The sequence below is a fragment of the Mesoplodon bidens genome (assembly GCF_964165515.1).
Source record: "Mesoplodon bidens genome assembly, chromosome: 11".
Lineage (NCBI taxonomy): Eukaryota > Metazoa > Chordata > Mammalia > Artiodactyla > Ziphiidae > Mesoplodon > Mesoplodon bidens.
The window spans coordinates 31,511,514-31,536,388 of NC_138167.1; the positions used below are offsets into that span (position 1 = coordinate 31,511,514).

General features: G+C 39.2%; 1 protein-coding gene across 1 annotated transcript in view; it reads left to right on the top strand.

The window, feature by feature from the left end:
* CPM (carboxypeptidase M) overlaps positions 1-9,643 on the top strand; it is a 92,142-nt gene extending 82,499 nt beyond the window's left edge. The window contains exons 8-9 of the mRNA XM_081248554.1: positions 2,935-3,083; positions 5,360-9,643. Coding sequence (XP_081104680.1) covers positions 2,935-3,083; positions 5,360-5,602 — 392 coding nt within the window. The 3' untranslated portion in view covers positions 5,603-9,643. The remainder of the gene's footprint in view (positions 1-2,934; positions 3,084-5,359) is intronic.
* The last annotated feature ends 15,232 nt before the right edge of the window (positions 9,644-24,875 follow it).

Genomic DNA, 24,875 nt, shown 5'->3' on the forward strand with positions numbered 1-24,875 from the left:
TGTACAGCAGTTAGTTGTGATTTTGGTGTTTCCATAAGAAGTGGTGAGCTCACCTTCTATTCCGCCATCTTGTCTCCTCTCAAGTAACAGTGAATTTAAATGTACAGTTCTGGAGGTTAGAAGTTCAAAACCAGTCTCACTGGCCTAAAGTCCAGGTGTTGGCAGGGCTGGTCCCTTCTGGAGGCTCTCAAAACATCTAGCTTTGAAAATGATGGGGCTCACATCCATGAGACCCACAAGGCTATAGCAAACTCAGAAACAGTTCTTAAAGACTTACCTGGCTACCCCCCAGGACCCAGCACTAAGGCAGCTGACTGAAAAGTGCCCAGTCTTTCTGTGAAAGAGGCATATCTGCTTGTCTGAAGGTTTCAGTCTGAGGGGCAGTCATCTAATTTAACATACATCTAGAAGCCAACTGAAATACTCTCCAAAGATGTATGCTTGTGGCTGCCATCTTTGCCCTGTCCCTCCACCTCTCTCCAGGATCCTGGTATCTCCTGGAGAAGAGTTTGTGCACTTGTCTGGTGCACTGTTTTTTGCAGTTGCCACCCAGGGGCTACCCCTTGATTTCCTGGTTCTGTTGGCCAGCAGGTCTTGTGTTCATAAATCCCACAGAACTGTAACAAACAGAGAAGGAGTTCTTAGCCAGCTACACTTGGCACAGTGGAGAGGCAGCAGACTGAAAACCCAGTCTTTCTGTGAAAGAGGACTATTAGTTTATCTTCATAGTTGTGGCCTGAGGAGCAGGATTCTAATTAAATACACATCTAGCAGCTGACTACAATCATTCATCAGAGGCCACTGGGCACCATCTTCACTCTCAACCTATGCCCTACCCCAGATCACCCGTGTCTCCAAGAAAAGGAGCCTGTGTACCCATCTGGCCCCTTGGCTTTTTTGGCTACTGCCCAGAGAACACATCCCTTGACAGCCTGGCTCTGTTGGCCAACAGGGCTTGTGTTCATGAGTTCAAAGAGATGAACAAAGCAAACAAAGAAATGGTTCTTAACTGGCTGTCAGTCACCCCAGGGCTCAGTGCAGACGGAGTAGACAGAAACACTCATCTCCCAGTCTTCCCCCGAAAGAGGTACATTTGTATACTTTTGAAGCTGTGGGTTTGGGTCCCGATCTGCCTGAAACTTTGTGCTGACTGAGATACTCCCCTTTGGGATACTGACAGGTCTTGGCACACCCTCAACTACTGGAGCCATTAAGACTAAAGTAAGCTGCTTGGATAATCATAAAAGTTTGAGAGAAAACCCAGAGCTGGGGCAGGGTTGAACAGTAAGTTCACCTCTTACACAAAGCCACTCCTTCAAGACTGGAAGAGATGGCTGTTTTATATAATGCATAGAAACCAACACAGAGAGTCAGCACAGAGGAATATGTTCCAAATGAAAGAACAAGATAAAACCCCAGAAAAGAGCTTAATGAAATAGAGGTAGGTGATTTACCTGATAAAGAGTTCAAAATAACGGTCATAAAGATACTCACTGAGCTCAGTAGAACTATGCATGAACAAAATGAGAATTTCAACAAAGAGAAAGAAAATATAAGAAAGTACCAAATAAAAGTCATAGAGCTGAAAAATACAGTAGAGGAGTTCAACAGCAGACTAGATGAGGCAGAAGAAAGGATAAGTGAACCCAAAGACAGGACAATGGAATTCATCCAATCAGAGCAGCAAAAAGAAAAAGAATGAAAAAGAGTGAAGATGGCTTAAAGAACTTATGGGACAACATCAAGCAGACAAACATTTGCATTATAGGGGTTCCAGAAGGAGGAGAGAGAGAAAAAGGGATATAAAACTTATTTGAAGGAAAAATGGCTGAAAAGTTCCCTAACCTGGGGAAGGAAGCAGACATCCAGATCCAGGAAGCCTGGAGAGTTCCAAATAAGATGAACCAAAAGAGACCCACATCAAGACACATTGTAATTAAAGTATCAAGAGTTAAAGACAAGTAGAGATATCACCTTACCCCTGTTAGAAAGGCTATTGTCAAAAAAGACAAGAAGCAACAAGTGTTGGCAAGGATGTGGAGAAAAGGGAACCCTTGTGCACTGTTGATGGGAATGTAAATTGGTGCAGCACTATGGAAAACAGTATGGAGATTCTAAGAAAAATTAAAAATAGAACTACCATATGATCCAGTAATTCTACTTCTGGGTATTTATCCAAAAGAAATGAGAAAACTAACTTGAAAAGATATCTGCAACTGCCATGTTCACTGCAGCATTATTTATAATAGCTGAGACACAGAAGCAACTTAATTGGATGGATGAATAAAGAAAATGTGGTATATTTATACAATGGAATACTATTCTGCCATAAGAAGAAATCTTGACATTTGTGACAATATGGACAGACACTGAGGGCATTATACTAAGTGAAATATCAATAAATCAAAGAAAGACAAATAATAGCTTATGATGTCACTTATATGTGGAATCTTTAAAAAAAAAAAAAATTCATGATACAGAGAACAGATTGGTAGTTGCCAGAGGCAGGGGGTGGGGAAAAATAGGTGAAGGTGGTCAAAAAGTACAAACTTCCAGTTATAAAATAAGTAAGTCCTGAGGATGTAATGTACAGCATGGTAAATATAGTTAAATACTGTATTGTATATTTGAAATTAGCTAAGAGTAAATCTTAAAAGTTTTCATCACAAGAAAAAAAATGTGTATGTTAACTGGGCATATTGTGGTGACTGTTTCACAATACATATATTAAATCATGTTGTACACCTGAAACTAATATGATGTTATATTTTTATTATATCATTTTTTTTAAAGTTTACCATTCCTTCTGAAACACTCAGTTAACTCAAAACAGCTAATAAATATTGGGCATATTTTTCTTAAATAATTACAAGAATTTTTTTTCATATGCCATAAAATGTGGTATTAACATTTAATTCTCTTTTTGTCTTGCAGGTGTAAAGGGTCAAATTTTTGATCAGAATGGGACTCCATTACCCAATGTAACTGTAGAAGTCCAAGACAGAAAACATGTCTGCCCCTATAGAACCAACAAATTTGGAGAGTATTACCTCCTTCTCTTGCCTGGGTTCTATGTAATAGAGGTAAGTATACAATGCTAACTATTGTTATTAAAATATTATAGAACTCACAATACTTACCTAGAAAGAATCTAAAATAAGTTTGGAAAGTCCAAAAGTAGATACATCAGGACAGAATAAAAGGCCAACTTGCATTTAGCAGGGAGTGGGTGAGGTGGCAATAATAGGAACAAACTCAGAAAATCATGTTTCTTCCCCAACTGGCAATTTTTTAAATAGAAGCCAAATCCCATTTTGGGTGGTATCTTTTATGATAAAAAAATGGAACAAAGCTTATTAATAATAAGAATAAATAAACAATGTGGGGTGGTGGGATGAATTGGGAGGTTGGGATTAACATACATACACTACTATGTATAACACAGATAACTAATGAAAACCTACTGTATAGCACAGGGAACTCTACTCAATGCTCTGTGGTGTCCTAAATGGGAAGGAAATCCAAAAAGGAGGGGATATATACATACATAGAGCTAATTCATTTTGCTGTACAGCAGAAACTAAGACAACATTGTAAAGCAACTATACTCCAATAAAAATTTAAAAACAAAAACAATGTAGCCACAGTTTTTCCAGGCTTCATGGAATACCAGTTTAACATCTATTCCATGAACCATAACTTCTACTATTAAAAAACTGATTGTGACACAAGTTCCTTAGAATTCACTACAAATAAAATTTGATCCACAAAGTTTACCACTATATTAAGTGATACATATTTTGCAGCCCGCTCATAAGCAAACGATGGTGAGTTTTCCAATCAATGCAAGTAAAATTCCAGATTTTATTTAGATGCATGTTTCTAAGGCTTTTCTTCTTCTAAGGATGCATGGACTAGTTTGAGGCTGAGTGGGTTTATGTGAATGAACTAAATGAATAAGTATCTGATTTATTTGGCCAGATTATGACCCTTCCTCTTTGATGTGACTTTATCTAAGAATGTCAAGATTCATCTAGTTTGCTTAGTGGGTCTAATGCCAGCCATAGTAGTCATTCCATATAGAGCTACTCCTGAGAGAAGGTAGTCATCTATTCTGTAGTAAAAACTGGCTTTGTAGTTGTTTCATCTTTAGGACATAATAAAGGGCATGGTTTTCAATTCATAAAACTCTGTAGGATTAAAAACCCCTACTCCATAGCTTATCGCCAAAGTACCCAGCACTTTGAGTGAGGGGCTCATGCTTTTCTTGAGTATCTTTCCTCCTACTGAGGACATGAATAGAGCTGGAAAGACCTCAACTCACTGTGAATCTTTGCCTAAAAAGACCCTTTATTTTCCTGTTATTTACTGTGACATTTTCATTCTGTGAAAAAAAAGGGTTTTCCTTGTAGTGAATCTATCAATAAACTGTTTTTATGCAATCCCACAAATAAGCCACATCTTGGATATATGTATAACAGATTCACTTTGCTATACACCTGAAACTAACAATTTGTAAATAAACTATACTCCAATAAAAAATTTAAAAAATAAGCCACATATTTATAGAATAAAGTTATGAATTGTTCATTTCCAATTAGACTAACTCACCACAAGTTGGCTTTAGTTACTAGCTCTAGGACAAAAGCGGAAGGTAAGAAAGACTCTGGAAGCTGAAATGAATGGCTAAAAATACATGCCAATTACTGGTTATGTAAATGTTATTCCCTGTTCTTTTCCCTCTCTACCATATATAATAAAAGCATTTCTCAGTAGCAATAGTCTATAGTTAGTTTAGCATTTGTCATTATTTTCCTGACCATTTCCTCCACCAAAAAGATAAATCTAGATGAAGATTCAGACTCATGGACAAAACCAATGTAAAATCAAAGCTTTTTAAAGAAGCAATAACTTATATATACACTTAGATCAGCTGCAAGGAAAATGGAATAAATTGAGAAAAAAATTCCATTTATAAATAATCTTGACACAGAATCAGGATATTAAGTACAGACTTGAGACAAAGAGAAACAGTCAACTCTTTACCTTTGCGCTCCATGAAAACGATGGGGACAGAAATCAGTCTATTGCTTCTGACTTACATCTTCAGATAAAGGAACTGTCTTTATTTCACTTTGTAATTCTCAGCAACAGCATTAACAACTGTGGTCCATATCAGTAGGCACTTGGTAACTCATTCACCGAGCAGGACTGAAGCTGTTTCTAGCCCAGGGAGACCTGGCAGGTTGTTACATGTGTTTCATAAAGGCTGCATTTTAGTGGTGGATATCAGTGTTTTTCACTGTTGGCACCACAAAACATCTGAAATCACTCAGATAACTTTCTTGTTTCCTCTCAGGTTACAGTCCCTGGACACAATCCACATCTCACAAAGGTGACTATTCCCCCAAAATCCCAGAACTGCAGTGCTCTTAAAAAGGATATTTTACTTCCATTCAGAGGGCAATTGGATCATATCCCAGAATCAGGTCCTTTATGTCCTATGATTCCTCTTTACAGAGATTTGAAAGGCCACTCAGCTGCAACAAAGCCCACTCTGTTCTTATTTTTAGTGACTCTTTTTCACATATTGTTCAAATAAAGCAAAATGTGAAACTCAACCCCCATCACCACCTGGAATCAGGGCTTACTCACGCCAGGTTACTGCAACTCTAACTCCCTCTGTGGGACCTTGACTGGATAAACTCCACGGTCCTTCCCTAAGAAGAGAAATGTTTGTTTCCAAATCCTGCAACAAGCAACGTATGGTGATAATGAAAGGAATGATTTTGTCTTAATGATGGAAGACACCTACCCATCAAGTACTGCTCACTTACACTTAATCTTGAAGTAGTCTTAGAAATTTGTAAGAAGTTAAACTTGAGAAGCATGACAGAAGTTCCTGCAAGAAAAAAAAGGAGGTAATTTTGTATACAGAGAGCGATTTGAATATAAGCAATGAAGATGAACATTTATTGATCACCTACTATATACAAGACCTTGCCATGTGTACTATATGTGAAGAGATAGTGCCATATATAATTTTCAGTGCAGGGAAAAATGATAGGACTGGGAATATTAAGTTTTACCAACGTTCTAAGGAAATATGAGAGAAAACAGGCAACCACGTCTCAGTGGCCCAAGAAAATATGGACCTGACGGGATGACAAATTTGTCTACAGAGCCCCAAAATACTAGGTCAATTAAAGTAAGGGTCCCTGCCTTTCTGCAACCAGATGCCACAGTCTTCTGTTATGCTGATGACCCCCAAATGCCTGAGCTTCAGACTCAGGTCTGACTGCTCACTGGACACATCTACCTGGATGTGACCCATAGATACCTCAAACTCATCATGTTGAAAAATTGAACATACTTCTCTCCCCAGAGCTGCTCTTCCTCCTGCATTCTCTGTCTCAGTTACTGATAGCACCAAACTAGAAACCTGGGAGTCACCCTGGATACCACCTCCTCCTCCTCCTCCATCCATCTATTCAGTCAGTCACTAAAGATTGATGTTATTTGTATGTGTTGATTGATTCTACCCTCTCTTCATGGCTACTAACACCACCAGGTTTAGGCCATCATAGCTCACCTGTACCACGGCAACAGCTCTACTGGTCTCTTGCTTCCAGCTTTCTCCTCTTCAAATCCAACCTCCACACAGCACTGGGGAAAGGGGTCTATTTAAAACAAAAATCAGCAATCAACTGCTTGTAGTTCCTACACACATAACACGCTCTGTGTCCCGTGTGTCTGCAATGCCATTCTGACCCACTACATTTTCTTTCCCACTCCTCCTTTAAAACCCAGTTCAGTTTGTTTAATGGGTACAGAGTTTCTGTTTGTCATAATGAGAAAGTTCTGGAAATAGTGATGATGGTTGTACAACATTGTGAAGTATTTAATGCCACTGAATTGTATACTCAAAACTGGTTAAAATTGTAAATTTTATGTTAAGTATATTATACCACAATAAAAAAAGAGGATAGTGACTATTAAATATTAAAATAATGCTTCATTAGGTGCTTTGTAATAATGTACTCTACAAAGTGAAGGCTCCAAGGCATACATGCTGTGTAAATTACATATCTTACTGAGGTGAAACTCCAACAGAAACAAAGACTAGTCTGTGAAAGAGTAAACAAGTAAAATATAAAGATCAATGATGATTCCCTTAAAAAAAAAAACAGTTCAGGTATCAACTCCTCTGGGAAACCTTTGCAGACCATTGTCCCTTTCCACTCAGTTTCACCCCCTCCCAGTCAATCTGGGGGCCCTGCCTCTTTGCTCCGCAAATTAAACAGGTTACCTCTGTTGTGGGATTTATAACACTGCATTATGCTCTTCTATTTCCATGAGTGATTTTCTCTGGCAGAGTGTGAGGTCTCTGAGACCAGGGTCTATTTAATTTGTTTGAAAAACTTATTCTAAACCCTATCACATGGTGAGACCTGAATGAATGAATGAATCAAGTGCTCCAGCAAACTGCTGCTCTTAAAACATTATATGCAAGAATATGGGGAGGTGGGGATATCAAATAGCAGACCAGCAACTCTGGGGAGCAGGTTTCTGAGTGCTGTGTATCGCTCATGAAAGTGAGTTGCCTTGGCTCTTATTTTAAATTGAAAGTCCTATAGGGTCTGGAAACAGAAACTATACTGGGCTTGGTACCTGCTTGAGACCCACAAGTGAAAGGGAGATACATGGGCATTTAGGAGCTATTCCTATGCCAGTTTATTCTACATGCACAAAATCATACATGTTAATATCAGCAATATTTGTAGACCTCTTTTAAATCTGGTAATAACCTAAATATCTTGATCATTTTTATTTAAATAAGTGGTAATTTATTATATACTTGAAAGTATTTATTAATATATTGCAGAAAATGATTTTGGTAATATTACAGATAAAAGTATACAAAACTCAACTTGATTTACTATCAAGTCCTAAACAATTTTCAGTCAGGCACTCTGAGTTCTAAGTTTTCCTTTTCTAAGATAGCAATTCTGAAGGGACATGAACCAAAATCTGATTTGGTTCATGAGCCTTAATGTAAATTTCTGAAGGAAATAATGCTTTTAAAATCAGAAATTTTATCAGAATCAAACTTAAAACCATTTAGAGACAAGCAAAACAACTTAGAAAATTTCCAAACCAACTATAAACCAAACCTGAATTTAGTTCACAGCAGGTTTGGGGTATATTTTGCAGCGACAGCTCTGTGCTTGAAAGTGAAGTTTGCTGCAAGGATTTAGTATGGTAGAATCCCAGCTACATCCTCCACTCATCAAGTGGCATGTTCAAGAGAAAAAACGACCATGGAATTCTGACTACAGTGAGACCAGATCCCCAACACCTTTCCTACTGTTCTCCACCCTCTTAGGCTGTTGATTATGCTCCCCAGGTTCTAAGTTCAGGTGTAATTCCTTTTATAGAGAAACCAACATAGTAAAAGGTTTTCAAGATAGGCGAAAAGAAGATAGCATGTATAACAGAATGATAATTAGGAGGCAGGAGCCCTGTGATTCAACCCACCACAGTTCAGTTTCCTTACCTGTAAAATGAAGGTCTCTGCTTGACTGTGATTCTATGATTATCAGTAGCAGTGGTGTAAGATGCCACAGTCTGGTGCCAGTTTTGGGTACCTGCCCAGGTGGAGGAAGGATAATTAACACTCAAGAGGCATAAATATTTTGAAGGCAGCATAACTTATTAGAGACCAATAAACAGAATTGGTCTGAAAGCTGAAACATTGGTTAGCTAGAATGACCACTTAATGATATTTAAGGAAATGTTCATGAAATAACACAGCTTTTACCCATGTATCTCCTCAAATTATAATAAATGTTAACATGAATGAATTTAAATGGTGGGGAGTATTTTAGAGAAATGTTAAGTCTCTGCAGGTAACTATCAGTGTTGATTTTGGTGCTTAATTTATCACAGACTTGAGCTGTTGGATGTATCAGAAATGTTAAAAAGCCTCTTCTCAATATTTCTGAAAGTCTAAGAAATCAACATTTTTGTTCTAGAAGCAAATTTGCATTTGTAATATTTCTTAAAATGGTATGAGAGGTTAGCTCTACCTTTAGAAAGTAAAAATATCTGGCACTGGATTAAAAAAATCTTTTCCTAGGGAATCTAGAAAAATGAGCATAGCATATTGTCTCACTGTGACAGGGGAAGTTGCTTATTGAGAAATTTGGTTCTTATTCTACACGGTGACAACACAGTTGATGCCTATGTCATGACAGATTTAGATTGGCGGGAAGGGGAGAAAATTATGATGGTTAAAGTGAAAAAAAGTTCACAGCACATAAAGTAGAAATGTGGGGAAACAGTCTAACTTCATTACAGACTTTACATTGTATCACTGATAAGCAGATATTGTACTGTATTGCTCACAAACCATTTTATCAAACTTCAGCATATGAACTACTCCATAGCCTTTTACAGATGTTGCATAAGCTGATTTTGTAAGTTTTCTCAGTGACTTTCTTTTGTACTATAATTAAAAACTTAAAATGCACAAATTGTCTAAGACTAAAAAGTGTTATTGGGCAGGGGCCAAGACTACCTCTGAATTCAGTAAAATCAGAATATTTCTGATTCTCAATAAAGAATTAATATTTCTGTAAACAATAAATGCTGTTTCTTTCCATCCATTACATTACTTTGAAAACAAATACTTACACCAGTGTACAAATTCCACACACCAGAGAGAACTGATTGCCATCAAATAAAGACCAAATCTAATGACCTTTTATGAGGCAATAATATTGCAATAATTCTTCAAAGCCCAGAGAGTCCTTCCAGAACAGTTTATATGATATATACCCATCCAAATTACTTTGTGCCATGGGGGAGATAATGGATGAAAAGTGTGCCTACTGGCACACACAAAAAACACATAACACACACACACACACACAATCTTTGGAAAATTCCAGCGCACACTGTAAAGGGTCTGAGAAATCAAGCAGGAAAGAAATAGATTCCCCAAATAGACTAAGCCATGGAACCATTTTCTTAAATAAGTTAGCCTAGTACCATCTCTTTGAACTTATGTATCTAGAAATTTTGGAAAATGCTGGTATAGAGAGGGGTCTTTTGTCTTGAATAATATTTTATTGATTTCAAAGTGCTTTTGAAACACAGAATAATAAAAAATTTGCCTCTTCTAGGAATTGGATAACTAACAGCCCTAACCCTCATCCCTTCATCGATGCAACCTCTTAACATCGAATTTCTAGTCATAGGACAGAGAGGTTGGGCTTAAGTGTATGTTTGCCCCCTGAAACATGGTAAACAAATAATAGTTTAAATAAGACAAGACTGAGTAGGAACTAATTTACAGGTACCAATTTCTAAAAAGTGACAAATGTCTCAATTTTGAAAATGAATTGGGGCCAGTTTTTCTATTTTCAAAAGAGAATTCATTATATAGGACCGCCTTTAGCAGGAGTTTCCTGGTATATCTTAGCTAGACCTTGATACTTTTTTTTTTAAATTTTTTGGCCGTACCACGCAACATATGGGATCTTAGTTCCCCAGCCAGGGATCGAATTCACACCCCCTGCAGTGGAAGTGCGGAGTCTTAACCACTGGACGGCCAGGGAAGTCCCTAGACATTGATAATTAAATTTGCAGCTCCTTATTACTCCCTACGCCACCGTCCAAAGCAAAGTACAAATGAACTAAATTTTAAACTATTAGACATAGAGGAGAAAAAAGTAAAAGAAGATAAACTGTAAAAAGGATTAGTCAGCTTTTTGGTTGGTAGTATGTTTTCATTTTTTCCCACTTCATTTTTGAAATTTTCTACTAACTACTTTAAGAATGAAAGAAAGGCAACTGATTTTAAAAATGGAACCTCAGGGCTTCCCTGGTGGTGCAGTGGTTGAGAGTCCGCCTGCCGATGCAAGGGACATGGGTTCGTGCCCCGGTCCGGGAAGATCCCACATGCCGTGGAGCGGCTGGGCCCGTGAGCCATGGCCGCTGAGCCTGTGCGTCTGGAGCCTGTGCTCCGCAACGGGAGAGGCCGCAACAGTGAGAGGCCCGTGTACCGCAAAAAAAAAAAAAAAAGAAACCTCAAATTTCAGAAGCACCAGCGTACACAATTGCTACACCTTCTTACATATTCATTGAAATTTCCAGATCTTAAAATAATAGTTTATTAACTTGGCTCAGTTAAACTTTTCCCTAATTGATCAAGAACATGTTCTTCAACACTAACACATAGTATTTTTACACAGTGTTTGTCTCATGAAGCCCTGAAGGGTGAATAGTGAAGGATTTCAGGACCAAAATGTGTAACAACTCCCATTATTTCTTTGCTTTCTAGCCCAGCAATCTGTCTTCCAGGAGTATTCTGTACTTACTTACTGTTAGGAATCTACCTACCAGTAGTTAGGAGCTGACGGTTGCCTTCCGAGAACTCCCAATGCGGTGCTTCCACCTGGTGGTTAAAGTGCTTTACTACAGAGACCTGGTCTCACATGCCTCTTAAAAAAGAAAAATGAACGATTGTGAGAAAAGATGAAAAAAAGTATTTTTTTAATACAGAGGGCTGTTCTGTTTTTAAGAAAAGCTTTCCCAATTCTATTACAAGTCTGATACCATATCAACTTTTAAAGACCACTGTTTCCTTAGAATGTTTCTCTTTTGCCATGTAAGTAATTTATTGCATGGACAATATTTTTTCAGGATGATTTTACAACTGTCTTGTCCTCTTGTAAATTAGAGAAAACTGCACCGCTGATTTCCTTGCCAAGCAACATCCTTTACTGAATGCCTACTGTGCACACAATGCATTATATGAGGCACCCTGGGGGAACAAGGCAACACAAAAGGATGTTACAATCTGCTACTGAAAGATACAAAGCAGCAAGGCAGTGAATTTAAGTGTAAACAGAGTACCAGGCAACGTGGGAAAAAAAAGGGCGGGGTGAATTCAAGCCTAGCTCAGTGGGTTTATGGTCATGAATGGATGCAAGGAGGATATTATTAAATGACTTCTGGTCCTTCCCGCCCGCCAGACTCCATCCCAGGCTCTATGCATTTATTGTCTCTAATTCTAAGGCCACTAAGCAGGTAAGTACCAGATCTGCTATTTTGAATTTAGCCTGTCCCAGTCCACTAGGATGAAAATTAAAAGTCATGAGAGACTCAGGAGGCCTGTGACCTTTGTTGCAGCAAGAAAGATGAGAGAAGAGAGTGGTGAAAAGAAAGCACCTGTTCCACAGACAGCTGTAAAAGTAAAATGATCAGGCAAACATCTGAGATAATGTCCAACAAGCAGTGAAATTATTGAAGTTTTTTTAAATATTTAAATCAGGGAAGCAACATAAAGATATCTGTAAATTATCTATAAATGAACCAAAAAAAATAATAAAGGTGGTGAAGTCAATTTAGGCAGATGTTACTGTGATCTTGGAAGGAGGCCTAATACAGGTTATTCCTGGAAAGGTGTGAACCAAAAATAAGCACATAAAAATACTAAAACTTAACTGAGAAATAAATGAAATTCACCTAACATGACAGTAACAAAAAATGTTTTGAAAAAGTTGAAATTTTGAATATGGAAGATATTCTGATAAGCTGACTTCAAGATGTTGGGTGAACATATAAATAGTATTCTGAAGGCAGATCTATGCGACTGAAAGAAGGATGAGAGGGCAATGTTGGGAATTCCCTGGTGGTCCAGTGGTTAGGATTCAATGCTTTCACTGCCATGGGCCCGGGTTTCATCCCTGGTCAGGGAACTAAGATCCCTCAAGCCGCGGCAAAAAAAAAAAAAAGAGAGAGAGAGAGAGAGAGAGAGAGAGAGAGAGAGGCAATGTCTATCAATTTTTTTAAATAGGAATTTTTAAAGGAGAGTTTTAGAAGAAGAGTGATAAGAATTCAAGTATGTTTCAGGATCACCACCCTCCTAAAAACAATCAATTATGGTTCTCTTATCCAAAATAATAATATTCTAACAATATTTTAATATATAATTTCAAATGCATTACCTGCTAGTAAGTTACTAAACACACGTGGAGTCTCCCAACTGCTTGTCACTTCACAATGCCCTTGTTCTATTTTATGTTGCTCTTTGCTAGTTCCTGTTAAAAGTTCATTTTACAGTTTGTTATTATAATTAAACACTTCTGAGCACCTTCTAAATGTGCTGGTGCTTTCAGATAATTATCTTTTTAAAGCAGTATTTGTAAATGTCAAAAATTCCCTATCATATCTAATTGAAAGCTGGCTGCATGATAGACAATATGGCTACAAACTTTTAAACAACTGGTACTTTTTAAAGAAATAATTATTAAGAAATAATTTTTTTAATAAATACTAAATCAAAACCCAATTCAGAATCCACATAACCAGAAAATGCAACTACCAACTTTTCACAATACAATGAATGACTACTTGCAGTTATTGTCATCAGTCTACAGACCTAAACACTAATCAGTACCTTTAAAACATTTAAAACCTTTAAACATTTAAACCTTTAAAACCATTTAAAACATTTATTAAAATTAAAAATCTAAATTATGCCAACAACTAACCCTGGTTTAGCTTTGGGACCCACAATCTCCTGCTTTTAAAGCCGGCTTCAAGACTCAAGTCCCAGTGCTTTGATTCAATCAATAAACTCTTATTGAGCACCTATATGTGTATCACAATCAAGAAGATGTTCTTGGCTTCATGGAATTTAGTTTCATAGATGACACAGAGAAGTTACAGGCAATTACGATAGGGCTTTTCATGCTGACCAGTGACAGGGTAGCTAACCCTAGTCCCATCCATGTACTAGCTACATCCCTTCCAGACCGTTCAGAACTATCACGTGTTGAGAAACCACTTAAGCCAGGCTGCCATATGGTAACACAAGTGAACAGGATAGGGAGACAACAGCATTTCGTGGCCCAACTAAATTGTAACATCATTCTCTCATGTTGGTCTTATTCGATGCCTTAGAGGCTCCCAACTGCATATATGTGTACTTCCAAAGTGGGCGGGCATGGCCCTTCCAAAAAAAAAAAGCATATTCAGACTACTGCCTTTGATTATCCAAATAGATGATATTCAAATATAATTTTTATTTTAACAAAACTAATTATAATGGGGGAGAAATGTGGCCAAGATGGCAGAAAAGGAAAACCCTGAGCACACCTCCTCCCATGGGCACACCAAAATTACAACAGGGAAACTATTGATGAGAAAAACTGGAAGACTAGCAGAAAAGATCTTCAACCAAAGATATAAAGAAGGAACCACAATGAGCAGGGTAAGAGGATTGGTGACGTAGTATAGTCAAAATCCATACCCACGGGTGTGTCACCCACCAAGGAGCAAGTGGTCAGCCCCACACTGGGCTCCCCAGCCCGGGGCGTCCTGCACCAAGAGGATGAGCCCCTAGAATGTCTGACTTTAAAGGCCAGCAGGGCTTACTTTTGGGAGAGCCAGAGGGCTGTGGGAAATAGAGACACCACTCTCAAAGGTGCACACAAACTCTCACATCCTCCAGGACCCAGAGTATAAGCAGTAATTTGAAAGGAGCTTCAGTCCCACCATCTGATCTTAGAGTCTCCTGGAGAGGTAGGAGGCAACTGCAGCTCACCCTGGGGACACAGACACTGGCAGCAACCATCTTTGGGAGCTTGCTCTACCACATGAACACTGTGCTGGCAAGTGCCATTTTGGAGTCCTTGCTCTAGCTTATTAGCCTTGGGATCCAGCCCCTCCCACCAGCCCGTGATTATCAGTACTGGGATGCCTTAGCCCAAGCAACCAACCAGGTGGAGAGACAGCCCCACCCACCACCAGGCCTGCTGCCTTAAGATCCCCTGAGCCCACAGTCAACCCAGGACCTGGCTCTGTCTACCAGAGGCCTCAGACCCTGGCCCTGCCTACCAATGGGCTGGCACTAGCCACAGGACCAGGCTCACCAACCAGTGGGTAGACACCAGTCCCAGGATCTCAGGGGCACCAGCCCTACCCACCACCAGGCCAAAACACCAACTCCAGGACCCCCAGGACACTGCAGCTAAAGACCCCAGGACCTGGATCTGCCAACCAGTGAGCCAGCACTAGCCCCTGGACACCCTGGGCCTTGGCCCTGCCCACCATCAGGTGGACACCAGCCCCAGGACCACTTCAACCCTGCAGCCTACAGTATCAGGACCCAGCCCACCCACCAGTAGGCCTGCACCAGTCACAAGACCCTTTGGGCCCTGGCCCTGCCCAACAGCAGGCCAAAATCAGCTCTGGGACACCTTGGGACCCTCAGCCAGATGGTCCAGGATCCAGCCCCACCTACCAGCAGGACACCAGCTCTAGGACCCTTAGGGCCCTGCAGCCAGAGACCTGGGAATGCAGTTCTGCCCACCAGTGAGCTAGCACTAGCTCCAGCACTGTCTACCTGCAGGCTAACACCAGCCCAAGGAACCCCCAGGCCCCAATCCCACCCACCAGCAGGCAGACACCAGCTCCAAGACCCTTTGGGCCCATTAGCCAGCTGCCCCAGGCACCAGCCCCATTCCCCAGTAGGCCAACACCGGCTTTGGGACACCTCAGACCCAGCAGCCAGCTGTGTCAGGAACTGGCCCCACCCACCAGCAAGCCAACATTAGATCCAGGACACACTCCCCCACCTCCATCCCCCCGTAACCACCCACTCTAGTACCCGGCTCCACTCACTAGTGGATTAGCTGGAGCCCAGGATCCCCCAGGGCAACCTTATAATCCAACCCTACCCACCAGCAGATGGCAGCCTCTGCACAAGGCAGGGCTTGGAAACCAACCAGAACAGGGCCAGCCACACCCACCAGATGGCCCATAGTAATCAGCCCACCACAACAGAAGGGTTCAAGCAGCCCAAATAGGGGGCACCCTTAGAGCATATAGCCCTAGTCACCAGGTAATGATCATAATGATGTTCAGAACTTTAGATAAAGTGCTATGGGTGAACAGAGCAAAAAGTTAAGACAGTTTTAATGAAGAGTTAGAAAATATAAAGAAGAGCCAAACAGAGATGAAGAATACAATAACTGAAATGAAAAATACACTAGAAAGAATCAACAGTAGATTAGATGGTACAGAGGAATGGATCCACAAGCTAGAAGACAGAGTAGTGGGAATCACTGGAGCTGAACAGAAAAAGCAAACAAACAAGCAAACAAATAAAAAGAAATTAGGACAATCCCAATGTTCATAGCAGCATTATTTACAATAGCCAAGATATGGAAGCAACCTAAGTGTCCATCAACAGACAAATGGATAAGTAAGATGTGGTATATATACAATGGAATACTACTCAGCCATAAAAAAGAATGGAATTTTGCCATTTGAAACATGGATGGACTTGAAAGGTGTTATGTTTAGTGAAATAAGTCAGACAAAGCCAAATAATGTACGATATAACTTATATGTATAATCTGAAAAATAAAACAAACTTGTGAATGTAACAAAAAGAAACAGACTTACAAATAGAAACAAGCTAGTGTTTACCAGTGGGGAGAGGGGAGAAGGAAGAGGGGAGGGGCAAGATAGGGGTAGAAGATTAACAGGTACAAACTACTATGTATAAAATAAATAAGCTACAAGGATATATTGTGCAGCACAGGGAATATAGCTAATATTTTGTAACTATAAATGGGGTATAATCTTTGAAAATTGTGAATCACTGTTTTACACCTGAAATTTATATTGTACATCAACTATACTTCAATTTAAAAAAAAAAAAGAAAAGGAGGAGTTTAAGAGACCTGAGGGACACCTAGCGTACCAACATTCACATTATAGAAGTCTCAGAAGGAGAAGAGAGAAAGGGGCAGAGAATATGTATGAGGACATAATAGCTAAAATCTTCCCTAACCTGGGAAAGAAAACAGACATCCAGGTCCAGGAAGCCCAGAGAATCCCAGACAGGATCAACCCAGAGGACCACACCAAGACAAAAACAGAATGGCAGGACTTCCCTGGCGGTCCAGTAGGTAAGACTGCACACTCCCAGTGCAGGAGGCCTGGGTTCAATCCCTGTTCGGGGAACTAGATCCCACATGCATGCCATAACTAAGAGTCTGCATGTCACAATTGAAAGTCCACATGCTGCAACTAAGAAGTCCACATGGAACTAAAAAAAAAAAAAAAAAAGATCCCACACGCCACAACTAAGAGTCAGTGCAGCCAAAATAAATGAATGATAAATATTTTTTAAAATTAAATGGCAAAAATTAAAGATAAAGAGAGAATATTAAAGGCAGCAAAGGAAAAGCAACTACTTATGTACAAGGGAACTCCCATAAGGCTATAAGCTGACTTTTCAGTAGAAACTCTGCAGGTCAGAAGGGAGTGGCACAATATACTTAAAGTGATGAAAGGGAAAAACCTACAACAAAAAATACTCTACCAGGCAAGGCTTTCACTTGAGAGCGAGATCAAAAGTTTTACAGACAAGCAAAAGCTAAAAGAGTTCAGCATCAGCAAACCAGCTTTACAAGAAATGTTAAGGGGACTTCCTAAGTGGAAAAAAGAAAAAAAAAGCCACAACTAGAAAAATGGAAACTACAAAAGGAAAAATCTCACTGGTAAAGGCAAATATACAGTAAAGGTAGTCAGTCAACCATGTACAAAGCTAGTAAGAAGGTTAAAAGACAAAAGTAGTAAAATTGTCTTTATCCACAATAAGTAGTTAGGGGATACACACACAAAAAAGATGTAAAATGTGATGTCAAAAACAGTTAACATGGGGGGAATGATTAGTAAAAATGCAGGATTGCTGAAATGCATTTGAACTTAAGAGATCAGCAACTTAAAATAATCATAGATAGGTAGGTAGATAGATAGACAGATAGATACCTCATGGTAACTAGAAACCAAAAACCTATAATATAAACACACAGAAAAAAGAAAGGAATTCAAACATAACATTAAAGACCGTCTTCAAATCACAAGGGAAGAGATCAAAAGGACCAAAAACAAATATAAAAACAACCCCAAAGCAATTAACGAAATGGCAGTAAGTACATACCTATCAAAAATCACATTAAATGTAAATGAACTAAATGCTCCAATCAAAACACACAGAATGGCTGAACAGCTACAAAAACAATACCAATATATATGCTGCCTACAAAAGACTCGCTTCAGATCTGAAGAAACATACAAACTGAAAGTAAGAGAATAGAAAAGTATTCCATGCAAGTGGAAATTAAAACAACAACAACAATGAGGTAGCAGTACTTCCATCAGACAGAATAGATTTGAAACTAAAGACAGTCACAAGAGACCAAAGACAATACATAATGATAAAGGGGTAAACCTAAAGAAAAGATACATAACAGTTATAAATGCACCTAACATAGGCGCACCTAACACATAAAGCAGGGACTTCCCTGGTGGCGCAGTGGTTAAGAATCTGCCTGCCAGTGCAGGTGACACAGGTTCGCGCTCTGGTCCAGGAAGATCCCACATGCCGTGGAGCAACTAAGCCCATGCACCACAACTACTGAGACTGCACCCTAGAGCCCACGAGCCACAACTACTGAGCCTGCATGTCAAAACTACTGAACCCGCTCGCCTAAAGCCTGTGCTCTGCAACAGAGAAGCCACTGCAGTGAGAAGCCTGCACACCACAACAAAGAGTAGCCTCCACTAGTCGCAATTAGAGAAAGCCCATCTGCAGCAACAAAAGACCCAATGCAGCCAAAAATAAATAAATAAATAAGTAAATACATTTCTTTTTAAAAAAACACATAAAGCAATATTAACAGACATAAAGGGAGAAACTGACAGTAATACAATAATACTAGGTAGGCCTTAAATGACATATTAGACCACATGAACTTAATAGATATATACAGAACATTTCATCCAAAAGCCACAGAATACATTCTTTTCAAATGCACAAGGAATATGCTCCAGGACAGATCACATACTAGGCCACAAAACAAGTCTCCATAAATGTAACAAAACTGAAATCATATCAAGCATCTTTTCTGACCACAATCAACTATAATAAAAAAACTGCAAAAAACACAACCCGAAAACAATGAACAAAATGGCAATAAGTACATACCTATCAATAATCACATTAAATGTGAATGTGAGCCTAAACAATATGCTACTAAACAACCAATGGATCACTGAAGATATCAAAAAAGAAATTTAAAAATACCTGGAAACAAATGAAAACAAAAACACAACAATCCAAAATCTATGGGATGCAGCAAAAGCAGTTCTAAAAGAAAAGTTTACAGTGACATAAGCCTACCTCAGGAAAGAAGAAAAAACCTGAAATAAACAACCTAATCTTACACCTAAAGGAACCAGAAAAGGAAGAACAAATAAAACCCAAAGTTAGTAGAGGGAAAGAAATCATAAAGATTAGAGCAGAAATATAAGAAATAGAGACTAAAAAAACTACAGAAAAGATTAATGAAACTAAGAGCTGGTTCTCTGAAAACATAAAAAAAAAATTGATAAACCAGACTTGACAAGAAAAAAAAGAGAGCCCAAATCAATAAAATCAGAAATGAAAAAGAAGTTACAATTGCCACCACAGAATTACAAAGGATGATAAAAGATTACTACAAATAATTATATACCAATAAAATGGACAACCTCAAAGAAATGACAAATTCCTAGAAATGTACAATGTCCTCAGAATGAACCAGGAAGAAATAGAAAATATGAATAGACCAATTACCAGTAATAGAATTGAATCAGTAATAGAATTGAATCAGTAATAAAACAACTCCCAAAAAACAGAAGTCCAGGACCAGATGGCTTCACAGGTGAATCCTACCATTTAGAGAAGAGAACACCTATTGTTCTCAAACTATTCGAAAAACTGCAGAGGAAGGAACACTTCCAAACGTATTCTATAAGACCAGTATCATCCTGCTACTAAACCCAGACAAAGATATCACAAAAAAAGAAAGTTGCAGGCCAATATCATTTATGAACACAGATGCAAAAATCCTCAACAAAATATTAGCAAACTGAATTCAACAATTCATTAAAAGGATCATACACCAGGATCAAGTGGGATTTATACCAGGGATGCAAGGATGGATCAATATCCACAAACTAATCAATGTGATACACCACATTAACAAAATGATGAAAAAAAATCATATGATCTCAATAGATGTAGAAAATTTTGACAACATTCAACACCATTTATGATAAAAACCCTCAACAAAGTGGGTACAGAGGGAACATATCTCAAAATAATAAAGGCCATATATGACAAGGCCACAGCTAATGTCATACTCAATGGTGAAAAGGTGAAAGCATCTCCTCTAAGATCAGGAAAAAGACAATGATGCCCATTCTTATCACTTTTACTCATCATAGTATTGGAAGTCCTAGTCACAGCAATCAAGTAAGAAAAAGAAATAAAGGGAATCCAAACTGCAAAGAAAGAAGTAAAACTGTCACTGTTTACAGATAACATGATACTACACATAGAAATTCCTGGGAATTCCCTGCCAGTCCAGTGGTTCGGACTCAGTGCTCTCACTGTCAGGGCCCTGGGTTCAACCCCTGCTCGGGGAACTAAGATCCTACAAACCGCATGGCACACCAAAGAAAAGAAAATCCTGAAGACGCCACCAAAAACAACTAGAGCTCATCAATGAATTTGGTAAAGTTGCTGGAGACAAAATTAATACACAGAAATCTTTTGCATTTCTATATGGTAACAGTGAACAATCAGAAAGAGAAATTAAGAAAAAAATCCCATTTATAATTGCAACAAAAGGAATAAAATACTTAGGATAAATCTAACTAATGAGGTTACAGATGCTCAACATCACTAAAAATTACAGAAATGCAAATCAAAACTACCATGAGGTACCACCTCACACCAGGCAAAATGGCCCTCAACAAAAAAAATCTACAAACAATAAATGCTGGAGAGGGTGCAGAGAAAAGGGAACCCTCTTGCACTATTGGTGAGAACGTAAATTGATACAGCCATTGTGGAGAACAGTATTGAGGTCCCTTAAAAAACTAAAAATAGAACTACGATATGACCCAGCAATCCCACTACTGGGCATATACCCAGAGAAAACCATAATTCAAAAAGACACATGTATCCCAACGTTCACTGCAGCACTACTTACAATAGCCAGGACATGGAAGCAACCTAAGTGTCCATCAACAGATGAATGGATAAAGATGTGGCGTGTGTATATATATATATATATATATATATATATGTGTGTGTGTGTGTGTGTGTGTGTGTATATATATTATATATATATATATATAAAATGGAATATTACTCAGCCATAAAAAGAAATGAAATTGGGTCATTTGTAGAGATGTGGATGGACCTAGAGTCTGTCATAGAGTGAGGTAAGTCAGAAAGAGAAACACAAAATATCACGTTAAGGCATATATGTGGAATCTAGAAAAATGGTACAGATGAACCGGTTTGCAAGGCAGAAACAGTGACACAGGTGTAGAGAACAAACGTATGGACACCAAGGGGGGAAAGCAGTTGGGAGGAGAGTGGGATGAGTTCAGAGATTGGGCTTGACATATATACACTAATATGTATAAAACAGATCATAAAAACCTGCTGTATTAAAAAAAAACAAATATATTAACGCATATATGTGGAATCTAGAAAAATGATACAGATGAACCTATTTGCAGGGCAGGAACAGAAAGGCAGACATGGAGAACGGATGTGTGGACACAGGAGGGCAGGGGAGGGTGGGATGAATTGGGGGATTAGGTTTGACATAAATACACTACCATGTGTAAAATAATAGCTAGTGGGTATCTGTAAAACAGATACCGGCTGTACAGCTGTACAGCAGCGAGCTCATCTTGGTGCTCTGTGATGATCTAGATGGGTGGGATGGGGGTACGGAGGGAGGTCTAAGAGGGAGGGGATATATGTATACATATAGCAGATTCACTTCATTGTACAGCAGAAACTAACACAACATTGTAAAGCAATTATGCTCCAATAAAAAAAGAAATTAACAATCCCATTTATAACTGTGTCAAAAGAAATAAAATACTTAGAATAAATCTAACTAAGGAGGTTAAAGACCCGTACTTAGAAACTATAGGACGTTGAGGAGACTGGTTCAAGATGGCAGAGAAGAAGGACGTGCTCTCATTCCCTCTTGCAAGAGCATCGGAATCACAACCAACTGCTAAACAATCATCAACAGGAAGATACTGGAACTCACCAAAAAAGATACCCCACATCCAAAGACAAAGGAGAAGCCACAATGAGATGGTACGAGGGGCACAATCACAATAAAATCAAACCCCATTAACTGCTGGGTGGGTGACTCACAGACTGGAGAACACTTATACCACAGAGGTCCACCCACTGGAGTGAAGGTTCTGAGCCCGACATCAGGCTTCCCAACCTGGGGGTCCAGCAACGGGAGGAGGAATTCCTAGAGAATCAGACTTTGAAGCCTAGTGGGATTTGACTGCAGGGCTTTGACAGGACTGGGGAAAACAGAGACTCCACTCTTGGAGAGCACACACAAAGTAGTGTGCGCATCAGGACCCAGGGGAAGGAGCAGTGACCCCAGGGGAGACTGAACCAGACCTACGTGCTAGTGTTGGAGGGTCTCCTGCAGAGGCGGGGGTGGCTGTGTCTCACCGTGACGACAAGGACACTGGCAGCAAAAGTTCTGGGAAGTGCTCCGTGGCGTGGGCCATCCCAGAGTCCACCATTAGCCCCACCAAAGAGCCCAGGTAGGCCCCAGTGTTGGTTCGCCTCAGGCCAAACAACCAACAGGGAGGGAACCCAGCCCCACCCATTAGCAGTCAGGCAGATTAAAGTTTTACTGAGCTCTGCCCATCAGAGCAACACCCAACTCTACCCACCACCAGTCCCATCAGGAAACGTGCACAAGCCTCTTAGACAGCCTCATCCACAAGACGGCAGACAGCAGAAGAAAGAAGAACTACAATCCTGCAGCCGGTGGAACAGAAACCACATTCACAGAAAAATAGACAAGATGAAAAGGCAGAGGGCTATGTACCAGATGAAGGAAAAAGATAAAACCCCAGAAAAACAATTAAATGAAGTGGAGATAGGCAACCTTCCAGAAAAAGAATTCAGAATGATAGTGAAGATGATCCAGGACCTCGGAAAAAGAATGGAGGCAAAGATCGAGAAGATGCAAGGAATGCTTAACAAAGACCTAGAAAAATTAAAGAACAAACAGAGACAATATAATAACTAAAATGAAAACTGCACTAGAAGGAATCAATAGCAGAACTGAGGCAGAAGAACGGATAAGTGACCTGGAAGACAGAATGGTGGAATTCACTGCTGCAGAACAGAATAAAGAAAAAAGAATGAAAAGAAACGAAGACAGCCTAAGAGACCTCTGGGACAACATTAAAATAAACAACATTCACATTATAGGGGTCCCAGAAGGAGAAGAGAGAGAGAAAGGACCTGAGAAAATATTTCAAGAGATTATAGTCGAAAACTTCCCTAACATGGGAAAGGAAAAAGCCACCCAAGTCCAGGAAGTGCAGAGAGTCCCATACAGGATAAATCCAAGGAGAAACACACCAAGATACATAGTAATCGAATTAGCAAAAATTAAAGACAAAGAAAAATTATTGAAAGCAGCAAGGGAAAAATGACAAATAACATAGAAGGGAACTCCCATAAGGTTAAAAGCTGATTTCTCAGCAAACTCTACAAGCCAGAAGGGAGTGGCATGACATATTTAAAGTGTTGAAAGGGAAGAAACTACAACGAAGATTACTCATTCAGATTTGAGAAATCAAAAGCTTTACAGACAAGCAAAAGCTAAGAGAATTCAGCACCACCAAACCAGCTCTACAACAAATGCTAAAGGAACTTCTCTAAGTGGGAAACACAAGAGAAGAAAAGGACCTACAAAAACAAACCCAAAACAATTAAGACAATGGTCATAGGAACATGTATATCGATAATTACCTTAAACGTGAATGGATTAAATGCTCCAAGCAAAAGACACAGGCTTGCTGAATGGATACAAAAACAAGACCCATCTATATGCTGTCTGCAAGAGACCCACTTTAGACCTAGGGACACATACAGACTGAAACTGAGGGGATGGAAAAAGATACTCCATGAAAATGGAAATCAAAGGAAAGCTGCTGTAGCAATACTCGTATCAGATAAAATAGACTTTAAAATAAAGAATGTTACAAGAGACAAGGAAGGACACTACATAATGATCAAGGGATCAACAATTTAACATATAAATATACATGCAATTTAAATTGCATAAATATAACAACTTAAATATATATGCACCCAACACAGGAGCACCTCAATACATAAGGCAACTGCTAACAGCTATAAAAGAGGAAATCGACAGTAACACAATAATAATGGGGGACTTTAACACCTCAACTTAAACCAATGGACAGATCAGCCGAACAGAAAATTAATAAGGAAACACAAGCTTTAAATGACCCAATAGACCAGATAGATTTAATTGATGTTAATAGGACATTCCAACCAAAAACAGTAGGTTAAACTTTCTTCTCAAATGTGCACAGAACATTCTCCAGGATAGATCACATTTTGGGTCACAAATCAAGCCTCAGTAAATTTAAGAAAATTGAAATCATATCAAGCATCTTTTCTGACCACAACGTTATGAGATTAGAAATCAATTACAGGGGAAAAACATAAACAACACAAACACATGGAGGCTAAACAATACGTTACTAAATAACCAAGAGATCACTGAAGTCAAAGAGGAAATCAAAAGATACCTAGAGACAATGACAATGAAAACACAACAATCCAAAACCTATGGGATGCACCAAAAGCAGTTCTAAGAGGGAACTTTATAGCAACACAAGCCAAGCTCAAGAAA